This window comes from Anabas testudineus, chromosome 22 (assembly GCF_900324465.2).
Source record: "Anabas testudineus chromosome 22, fAnaTes1.2, whole genome shotgun sequence".
Lineage (NCBI taxonomy): Eukaryota > Metazoa > Chordata > Actinopteri > Anabantiformes > Anabantidae > Anabas > Anabas testudineus.
In genome coordinates, this window is record NC_046630.1 from 6,932,514 (window position 1) to 6,944,099 (window position 11,586).

The 11,586-nt window shown below is 40.7% G+C and overlaps 1 protein-coding gene and 1 gene segment (V, D, J or C); both read right to left on the reverse strand.

Moving 5' to 3' along the window:
* Window positions 1-11,586, reverse strand: part of LOC113148689 — a 43,679-nt gene that overhangs the window by 20,073 nt on the left and 12,020 nt on the right. The window contains 1 exon segment of the V gene segment in view: window positions 7,186-7,193. Within this exon segment, the coding sequence occupies window positions 7,186-7,193 (8 nt within the window).
* On the reverse strand, window positions 361-6,951 carry slc1a8b (solute carrier family 1 member 8b). The gene is made up of 10 exons (XM_026340471.1): window positions 6,061-6,951; window positions 5,215-5,430; window positions 3,604-3,646; window positions 3,273-3,486; window positions 2,756-2,855; window positions 1,915-2,148; window positions 1,635-1,829; window positions 1,421-1,555; window positions 1,192-1,330; window positions 361-1,082 (listed from the first exon to the last, which is right to left on the reverse strand). Exons 1-10 carry the CDS (start codon window positions 6,291-6,293, stop codon window positions 936-938), a joined length of 1,656 nt encoding a protein of 551 aa, XP_026196256.1. The 5' UTR covers window positions 6,294-6,951; the 3' UTR covers window positions 361-935.

The following is an 11,586-nucleotide window of genomic DNA, read 5'->3' on the forward strand; positions in this document are numbered from 1 at the left end:
ATCAACATAAATACTGAACAAGTTATCTGCAGGACTTCTACTATCATCTGCATCACATCCTTATAATTTAGGAAAATTGCCTGAATCAACCCTTTCAAATGTTTTGAAAAGGGAATAGAAACAGCTCTGTAATTCTATCTTGACTGAATATTATAGCAGTAAAAATATAAAGTTTCTCTTAAGTGTCTTTTAATCCTACATTCTTCCTTCATACTCTTGGTAAAAAGGATATCCAGCAGTAATCAATATCTATAAACATTTTTGCAGAATAACATTTCAGTAAAACCACCCATTTTCATTATTTTATTAAAAACATGAAGACAAAATTACAAGCATATGTATAAAAACAAATAATGTGACTTGTAGAATAATATCAATAGGTTAAAATGTTGCTCTAATATTATTTAATACATTGTTGAACGTAGATGGCTAACGAACAAATTTCATTCTTGAGCATTTCTGTTTATTTTCAAGTCTTTCACGTTCTCAGCATTATTGTCAGAACTGAGTTCATGTTAAGGCAACTCAAAACCCCGACTGAAGTCTAATCAAACAAGCGTATCATGAAACGACTACTGTGATTGAACTCTACGCTCCATCTAATGCACATCATTCAAACAATACTGGTTGTGCGTGAAATCTAGGTTACATGTGAAACCTAATGCATTTTCTCACATCTGTCATTCAGCAAAAACTGAATGGAGACAAACAGGATTTATCAAGTGTTAAAGGTTTCTGTTTCAACATGGCACAGGCAAAATCCATTTAAGCTGCTAAACCCTGACACCATACCCAAGTTTCAGTCTCATTCAGGATGGAAACCTAATAGGAATTTAACCAAAAATGGATTTCTAGGGCCTCAGATCACAGTCCCTTTTGTATGGAGGTGTGCTGTAGAAGGCAGTACCCCTTGCTGATCATCCTGTAAACGTGTCTCAGACATGACAGAGGTTGTAGCAGGCCACAGGTCTCTCCAGCACATTATCTCCGTCCACCTCGAACACATAATCACAGCGGTGTGCAATCAGAGGAGCGTCGGACAGGGTCACGCTTTGATTACCGAAGGAGATGACTGTGTCTCTCTGTAGGGAAGAAGCCAACAACAGTACAGTTAGAACCAGATGGTAAAACGTCCCAAAGGTTGGGTATATAACTTTATAAGCACCCCCATATACAAATCATCCTCCTTACCCGGCCACCTCCGTTACTGGCAGCAGCAGTGGCAACAGCTGCAGCAGCCGCTCTCTCAAAGTCCTTCTTACAGATGTGAGCCATAATCCCAGCAGCTAAGGCATCTCCAAGAACATTGATCATGGTCCGGAAGCGATCACTGAAGAAGAAACAGAAAAAGATCATTTAAACACTGTCCATCTCATCAGAACGTATGATGCTCTGTGAAATCATTTCTCACGTGACTCACAGAACCCAGTCGATGGCTACAATCAGCGAGATGTCAGCCGGCGGTAACCCCACAGAGGTCAGGACAATCACCATGGTAACCAGACCTGCTTGAGGTATCCCAGCTGCCCCGATGCTGGCTGCTGTTGCTGTTATGCTGTTGACATGAGAGCCAAGATGTCAGAAATGTAAAATACATAATAATGTATGGAGAAGGGGAGTAAGTTTATTCTCACCTAATGGTGACCAACTGGCCAAAGTCCAGGTCATACTCGTTGACCTGAGCGATAAAGATGGCTGCCACTGCCTCGTACAGAGCTGTCCCGTCCATGTTGATGGTAGCTCCCACTGGCAGCACGAAGCGAGCGATCTGCCGGTCAACTCCACAGTTCTCCAGGAGACACTTCATGGTGATTGGTAAAGTGGCCGAGCTGCAGAGGAAGAGAACGAAGGATGTCAAAGGAGGTTCCTCGTCGGACAGTTTGGGTTACACCTGTATAAAGTATTTCTCTTAACCTGGATGATGTGGCCAGTGCGATGACAAGAGCCTGCAGCAGTCCTCTGATGTAGGGGAAGGGGTTTTTGCGAGTGAAGAAGAAGTAGAAGAAAGGCAGCAGGATGAGCCCGTGGACAAACAGACCAGACAACACGGTGATGAAGTACATGCCCAGCTTCTCCCCCAGGTGGGCCGGGTCGTGCATGTCCAGGATCTTCCCTGCCACAAGGAACACAATGCCAAAGGGGAAGTACCTGCAGATGAGAGTATGAGAGACATACAGAACCTTTTTACTACTTCCTGCTTAGTCGCTTTAAGACCAACAAAACAGACGGTACTCTGGACTTTCTCTCAGTGTGAAAGGAGCCGGCTAAAGAGCAAATGAGCTTCAGTCTGCAGCATCAAAGACACTGAATGCATGTGACTGCTTGAATTTTTGTCTGGGTTTGGGTTATGTCCCTCAGAGAAAACCCAACGTTGAAGCTATAGTTATATTTTAGACATTACTGTGCTTCCAATATGAAGTTCTTCTGTTCTTACAAGACACTTTGTTACATACAACAAATTTGTACTTTACGAAATAATATTTTGATTCTCCTTATTTCTTTGTTAAATTATTTTTAAGTTTGAATCTTGAAACTTTTGGTCATACAGTGTCCACGTTTATTTGTGTTCTCCCAATTCCATGATGTAATCCGAGGGTTGACGCAGACTTACTTTGTGGGATTTATTCTTAGACCTAATCTGGCTCCGCTCTGAACTGTGTGTTGTCTGTCTTTTTCTGGACGTACAGTATGTGCGTAACACAGTAGGGTATTTTTGAAAGTGTGTGCGTGAGAGAGAACCCGGGTGTGGCCTTACCACATAGCTGCGTTAATAATCTTCATGACGCACTCGTTGATGCACTGGCACACATTGACCAGTGGAGCCCCACGTTCTCCCATCTTCCCCAGCAGCAGACCTGAGAACAAACAGTAATTTCTCAATTGTTAATTACCAATTATGTACCACTTTTCATTCCCCTTTCTCCGTCTCTGCAGTACTCAAGTGTTGAGATGGATGATATGGTTATTAAAATGGAGTAATTCGAATTTTGACCACTTCATAATCTTGGTATTTATTAGAAAATATAGTATGTTTTATTCCATTATATTTATCTGACAGCTGCAGTCACTATCTAGAACCAGCTGAAATGCAAAAAATGAGATACATCATATCAGTTGGAGGTTTAATTTTTCTGCAGAATGAGCAGATTTACCTCTGAAACAGCCTCCTTTAGTAACATCTGCAATAAATACCACCACCGATCATCAGTACTATGAGAAAAGGGCTGTTTAATAAGGGTTGGGTTGAGTGATGTGCTGTGTGACTTTCTTACCCATGGTCGCTGAGAAGATGACAATCCCCAGTACGTTCATGCCTTTGCTCGTACTGGGCACAATCTTGTACTTGATGTCGGGAGCAGGGGTGATCTCCAGGAAGACTGGGTGGCCCAGATGGGGATTGTGGTAGTCGGGCATGACATACACATAGTTAGCCTGAGACTCTTTTACGTCTGAGTTCTGCACAATAGGCACCAAATCTGTCCGGTACTGGAGTGGGTTGAAAGAGAACGACCACAGAGATGTGTAAATATGTGGATACTGAACACTGAATTAACGAGCAGCCTTTTACAGTTTATTATGAGCTTTTTGCTTTTGTCCACTCACCTGCTGAAAAGTTGCTTCAATTAGATTTGATGGGATCATGTTCCTGTAAAGATGAAAGAAAAATATATCAGATATTTTTACTGCTGTGTCCAGTTGTTGTAAAGAGCTGATTAGTTTTTAAAAATATGCTCATATAATGAAGTTCAAAGGTCATTGTTGACCTTGGGTATGGTGGTGCATATAGCTTTTCCATTTTCCTGTTTACCAACAAGGCATAAAGTCTTTGTTTCCACTGATTAAGATCACATATGTAGTAAGCTGCATCACAGAGAGTGAATTGACTTTCTAAACAGTTTTTTAAATTTGGTATTGTTAATACATCACTATTGAAACTCAATAATATAGTACAGTATATAATAGTATAAAATGTACAAGGTATTTCTTTTCTATCATGGGAAAGGCTACTTTAGACTTTGTCACTGGCTGTTGTTAATTAGTACTCACAACATAACATGCAACATGAGAACAGAAATTAAATATATTTTTTATGTACAGCAGTGAAACATTGTAAAACAACACAGTAAAAGACTTGTTTAACATTAATGGGAGTGGAAGGAGCACTGCCAGCATCATGTCCTGGGACTGTATTTAAACAGTGCACGTCAATGATGATGAACACAGGCAACAAGCCTGTTGAACACGTAAGAGGACTGGAAGGTGCACCGGCTACAGCTCTCTAAAATAATCAGGTTTACTCAGAAGGTATTAGCGTAACTCTGACATGAATGGCCCTGCGGTAAGCCCTGAGCACACACCAGACTGCAGGCTCCATGGCACAGAACATAACCCCGTACAGGGGCCTTCTGAGAAAGTGCAGGCTTAACCGATAGCAATTAAGTGTCTCCCTATTCTTAGCCACCTGCTGTGTAGAAGTGACACTGCAACTGTGTTGGAAGCATTTTGTTCCTTCACCTTTTTAATAGAGTGCTGACAGACAAAATGGTTTAAACATCAGATGTACATTCAGCTTGATTTTGACTTGATTGAATCATTCTCTTCTACTAAACTCTCTAGAGTCCTTGAATTCACTCAATGGTACTGGCTGAGGATTTCACGATAGCTGACTTGCTCTGTTTGAAAGCTGATATGTCAGCTCCCAGGATCACACTGATCCCTTGGGATTTTATGATTAGGGAGCTTCCTCCTTCTAAGGAAGCACAGGGAGCTCAATCGGTCTGAACGGGATCTGCGCTGGATTTAAAAGGTCTGTCGTGGTTTTCCCAGGGTGTTACGGGGTCTTACACAGCAAATCACTATCCTGGAAAGTAATATCAAAAGGTGAAACATCTGAAATCTCCTGCAAAGCCCACACTAAATGTGGGAATTTCTAGATTCCTAGAGAAATTCAAGTGGGAAACATTTTTACCAGCTATAAGTCAAAATTTAGCCTGAGTATGTCACTTTGTCTTCTAATTGGAAAACCACTTTAGGAACATGAAACAAAGTCTTTGGTGGCTTGTTTACTGGGACAAAAAGCTAATGGAGAACTTTTAGTTTTGTACTCAAAACTATAAGGAGAGAGGTCAGAGGTGAGGGCACTTTAGTAAGGTCAAAGTTTGAAACCCAGTGTACCTGTCAGTAAGTCTGCTATGACTTGAAAGTCATATCTACCTGATGAGGTCCAGCAGAGCGTCAGCAGAGGTCATAACAGGCCCCGAACTTGTATGATGACCCTCTTTCTCTGAGCCCGTCCCTGGGTGAATGATAAGCACCAGCACGATGCCGACGATGACTGCGATGAAGGTCGTCCACAGGTAGTAGGTGATGGTCAGGACTCCCAGTCGACCGCTAGCCTTGGTGTCCATGGCCGAGAGGCCAGACATAAGACTGGATGGGAAAACATGTGATCAGTGCTGATGAACATTAGTGTTCGCTGTGAAATATTTTTAGATTGAGTTTAAGGATTGTTGATTAATTAATTAATCAATTAGTGGAAAAAGGAATGTTCACAATGAATTAGTTTAAATGAAGCTAAATGTTGTCGTTTGATACAAACCACGATGAAGCATTGTTCAGTAACTCAAAAATCAACAAGTGCATTTATTCAACTGCAGCGATAAGGAAATGATAGTTGGTGTGGAGGATTAATTCATTAATACACTATATATTACATCAGACTTGAAGAAACATGAGCAAAATGGTCCTAGACCTGATTTAAAGTCACTGTCCGGCCTGCATGAAGTATTAATCTTTGCAAGTTCGCCACCAGGATCCCACAGACATCTCACTTCTAAAGAAAGATCCAAAGTTCCAGGAGATAGGACGTGAATAATAAATGCAAATGTTTAGTGTGGTGAGGATTGACCTTACAGTTGTACAGTTGTAATAATGTCAGAGTGTTTATCTGTTGGTTTAACCGAGGAAGCATTTTATATTCTTTGCTTATAACAGCTTTAAAATTCACTGCTGTTGTATATCACCTGTGTCTGGCCCAACACATGTGAGCAACTTCCTTACCTGGAGGTGATGAGAGGAAGAATCAACATCTTTAACATCCTCATCAGAAGCTCTCCAGGGAAGGAGAAGTAGATCTTGGCCTGTGTGAGAGAGAAACACCTGAAGCAAACGTCATGGCTACATTTCCAATAGCTTCCTTCCTTAGAATCTAACATATAACCAATAAATAAATGACTCCTATTCAGCACAGTATCTGTGAATGTGTCTCTTTCTTGTACTTTGTGTTTCCACATTCTTTCTTTTATCGTTAGATGACTATTTGTATGTTTTAGAGGCTGTTGCCCCTGAACAAGGTTAAATTACGGACAACACACACGCTAATCATTGATGCAGTCACTGCCAAAATACATAAGCCACTTGATGCACTTAGTGTATCACTGCATCACTGAAACATGGCCTTTAAAAACACATTTAAACATTTCTAAATTAGCTGAACACTGCAGACAAACTTTTCATGGAACAGTTGATCTTGAAATGACAACATATGAAACACATTATCAAGCTTTTCCTCCTAATTCCCTGTGGTACCGATTTTCTCTGTATGTTACATAACTGCCTCCAGCTGCAGTGTCAGTGTGTGATAGATTAACAGGACTCGTCCCTTCTTCCCTCTTGAATGTCGTGTTAATTTCCCACCATGTAAGACATAAAATGCCTTCTTGATTTTCCATCTATCCATTCATTCATACCTGTGTGGACAGGTTGAGCGACCTGAGGATAAATCCAAGTACGCATCCTGTCAGCACAGCGAAGACAGAGAGTGTGAGGAGGCCGTTCCTCTTGCAGTAGTCCTTCACGTACTCCCTGATTTTCACAGACACAATATTCTTCATTGACTTCTTCAAAGTTTCCATCCTGGTTCGGTCTCGGCCCGTATCCCACAGCCCCCACCCTCCCCCCTGAGTGAATACAGAAATCTGGATCGCCTGGATCGTGAGCTGGGTAGATCAGTATGCGTCCCAGAAGATCTGAGGCAGAGGCCGGCTAGTGAATCTGGTGAAATGTGGGTCCTGTCTCCTGGAGCAGCTCATCCAGTCTGAGAGGAAGTGTTCACTAACTGATTCCTTGTAGAGCTTTGCCTAAAGGGATTATCCCCATCTCTTGTTAACAGAATCTCCCTCACAGCCACACAGGCTTATTAAAGACGCAGGACTTCAGCACTGATTAGCTCCTCCATTCATGGCTCATTATGACTTATTACTGCCTGTCTCCAAGTTGACCTCTGTGGTTTGTATTTACCTCTCATGTGATGATGTCATTGCAACATCAACTTTTTGCCCTAACACAAACACAACCTACGTCTAAGTCACTGTCTGTAATTAAAGACAAATCTAAACAAGATTAAAGTGGCATTCAAGAGTTTACAGACAGTTATTTTGTTTAAATTATTATTAATATGACTGTTGCTTTCTAGGGACATAACAATAATAGAAGTTGTGTCCAAGTGAGGTAGTTTAAACTGTGCAGGCAGCATTCAGACACCAGCACCGTCTTCATGGTTCAGAACATGCTCTGACCTCACCATGACATTAGGCTGCACCGTGGGAGCGTGTGCTGAGAGGCCTTAATGTGAATGATGGCTTGTTGGCCTTGAGGCCCACTCTGAAATTAACCAGCAGGTGTCAGCGTAAACTTAAACCCAGCAGGTTGTTATAGAGAAAAGATGATTATCAAATGTTTGACAGGGGTTCACTGCCACAACAGTGGGATTTGTTTGGTTGTCTTGCTTTTTAATTCATGTTAAATTACTGTAGTAAATCATTTAAATGAGTGATGTACATTTCTAAAACAAAAGCACAAATAAAACTATTTTTAATTTGGTAGGGAAAGTGTGGCATACCATAATTTAACATGCTATTGCTGTCATTACCTGTTAGCATGAGTGTGTTGATTACTTGCTTTGTTAATTCTGCAGCCTGCTCACGTCACAGTGTCTGTGCTGACCTGGGAACTGGCCCAACATGGACACTCTCCTATCCAGCAAGGTCTGCTTACGTCACCTGAAACAAATCCAATAACATGTAATCCTCGTCTTGAACAATTCACAAAGCAAGATCAATGAATAGTACCAGAAGGGACACACATACTTTTTTGTAAACATGCAAAGTCCTCTTAAAAACACACAACTTCAAGCTGAAAATCTCAAATACTCAGTGCAGTACAATAAAATATACTTTGTTTATCATCAAAACATTTCACCACTATAACTTGATATTAATGGGGGGAAATAGTAATAAAAAGCTTTTACATATATAGTATAATTCATCTTCATTTCATGTTTTCTAGGTTGAGGTTTTAGTCTGTAACATATTTGTTTGTATATAAGTTTTTTGTTTGCTTGTTGCTCGTTTGGATAGTTGCAGCTCTGTGTTCATTAGTCTCAGCAGCTGCAGTTGGTTCCTGTTGTAACAGTTCAGTGTCTCTGCAGTCTGACTGAGGAGGTTTTTGTACGACTACTAATCACTGTGTGAACACCCAAGCACTGTTAATTTCATGTACACTCTGACAGTAGTAAACTGCTGCATCTTCAGCCTGAAATCCACTGATTCTTAATGCAGCATTCACACCGTCTCCACTGCCAGAGAACCGAGCTGGAACTCCACCACCAGATGGTTTATTTTTGCCATTGTACAAAAGCAGTTTAGGAGCTTGTCCAGGCTTTTGTTGATACCAATGAACTCTACTACCTCCATCTGACCAAACATAAACCTTTGGGTCTGTTTTACAGGTCAGAGTGACAGTGGATCCAACAGAAGTTGTTTCTACAGGAGGCTGAGTCACAGTAACTTGACTACTGCATCCTGGAAGAAAAAAAAAACTTTTGAATATACATAGAAACAAAATTTGCACATTTTTTTCTATATCGTTTATGACATTGCAAATGAATAACCATTGTGATATAATTATGTTTAAATTCTGTCCTCAAAATATTACTGACCTGTGAAACAGCAGCAGCAGAGCAGCGTCCAGATGAGGATGGTGATGAGAGTCATGCTGGTCGTGGTTTGTGCTGTGTTGACTGACACATCTGAGTGGTGCAGTGTTGAACTCCCAGGACTATAAACCTTCTGAGTTCACTGGAGGATCAGCTGATGATGCAAAGCCTCCTCTCTATGGAAATGATTTCTCTGCTTTGATTCCCTTCTGGAGAATCCAAACTCACTGAGTAACATGAAGAAATACTGTATAATGTGCCAATCATATTAATGTTTCTTTTATTGTACTGAATATTCATCGGGAAACAATCTAAATAATTAGAGTAGAGTATAGTACCTATAATTGTATATAATCATTTATCAATCCATTCTAATTACCTTAATGCATTCCTAAAAAATACTACTTCATTAGTGTTGAATGATTCGATGTTTGAAATGTAACCAAACATTTGAAACATCGAATCATTCTACACTAATGAAGTAGTATATATATGTATATATACTATATACATGGATACATGTATATAGTGATGTGTTTTATTTGGATTTACTGTGTTTTCCTCACTGGACCATTCATCAGTTTCTTATCTTTACCTTAAGAAGGCCAATCTCCCCGTTTGCAGAAGATTCCGACATGCGTGCAAAGTAAACATAAGCACATCTGTGCTTATTGAACTGAGAGGGAGAGATGAGGTGGAAAGACTTGAGTGAGAGAGTTGTATACTACCCCCTGTTGTCTGATTAAGCACATGTAGAAACTTTCTGTTTCACTGTTCTCTGCTGTTTCTGTCTTCATAAAGTTTCCCCTGAGGATTTTGTCCCCATTTTGACTGAGGGTAAAACGAATAGGAACATTTCATGAAAACATATTATTGAGCAATAAAACAATTGTTAAATCAGTAATGAAAATCTGATCTCAGTAGATCAGGAAAGCAGTTTTGTTCTTTGAAGAAAATTAACATAATTATTTAGAATTAGATGTTTTAATATATATGTACTTTTAGTCCGATTAGTACTAAACAGTAAGGACAACTGTGAGCTCTGTGCTCAGTGGTCTGTGTCAGAGTCTCTTCCTCTTCAGCAGCTGCAGTTGGTTCCTGCTATAACAGTTCAGTGTCTCTGCAGTCTGACTGAGGAGGTTTTTGTACCACTACTAATCACTGTGTGAACACACGATCACTGTTAATTTTGTGATCACTCTGACAGTAGTAAACTGCTGCATCTTCAGCCTGAACACCGCTGATGGTCAAAGTGAAGTCAGTGCTGCTTCCACTGCCTCTAAACCGAGCTGGTGTTCCTGATAAACTTGTGTTCACATATTTTATCAGAAGCTTTGGAGTCTGTCCAGATTTCCGTTGATACCAGAACATACCCTGATCCCCATCACTATATTTGAGAACAGCCGGGTTGGTTTTACAGGTCAGAGTGACAGTGGATCCTGGAGTAAAAGTCTCTACTGGAGGCTGAGTCACAGTCACCTGAGCGCTGCATCCTGCAGACAAAAACAAATCCTTCATTTGTCAGCAGAAAGAAAGGAGAGAAAAAGCAGCACATCATGTTTGAAATGTTGCTGAGTGAATGAACCTGTGAAACAGCAGCAGCAGAGCAGCGTCCAGATGAGGATGGTGATGAGAGTCATGCTGGTTGTGGTTTGTGCTGTGTTGACTGACACATCTGAGTGGTGCAGTGTTGAACTCCCAGGACTATAAACCTTCTGAGTTCACTGGAGGATCAGCTGATGATGCAAAGCCTCCTCTCTATGGAAATGATTTCTCTGCTCTCAACACGCTCAACACAACGTGAGACAAAACAATAGAATTATTAAGCGGAGCAGTGGTCTTTGTCTTCACTGGTATCAACAGAAATCTGGACAGCCCAAAGCTCTGATTAAATTGTACACACTTGATCAGGAACACCAGCTCGGTTTAGTGGCAGTGGAAGCAGCCTGACTTCCTTTGAATCAGTGGAGTTCAGCTGAAGATGCAGCAGTTTACTACTGTCAGAGTTTACAATGGATTAACAGTGTATGTTTTTCACACAGTGATTAGTAGTGTACAAAAACCTCCTCAGTCAGACTGCAGAGACACTGAACTGTTACAGCAGGAACCAAGCAGCTGCTGAAGAGGAAGAGACTCTGACACAGACCACTGAACACAGAGCTCACAGTGACCTCACCAAGCACTAAATACACTATACACAATACTTTAATTAAAAAGTTGATGACAAGGATTTGTATTGGGCGCTCATTTAACAAGCTGTCACTATTCATCCAATGTCTTTGGACAAAACACTGAAACCTTGTGATGGCACGTTCATGTATGTGCAGTGGTCCGATTTCTTTACTACAAAAAATATTATAATTTCAACTGACTTTTAGTAAACACAAAAGAAAGAACAACTTTAGTCAGATCTGAGCAAATAAAAGTAGAACCCTGAGCTCAGTAGAGAGTTCATCGAGCACACGAAGAAACTACATTCAGTTTCAGTCCACCATACAACCAACTTAATCAGTACTTACATACAAGGTTCAATATAAACAGAGACCAGTCAGAACATCAGATCCAAAATTGCTATCCTAAAAAAAGACGTT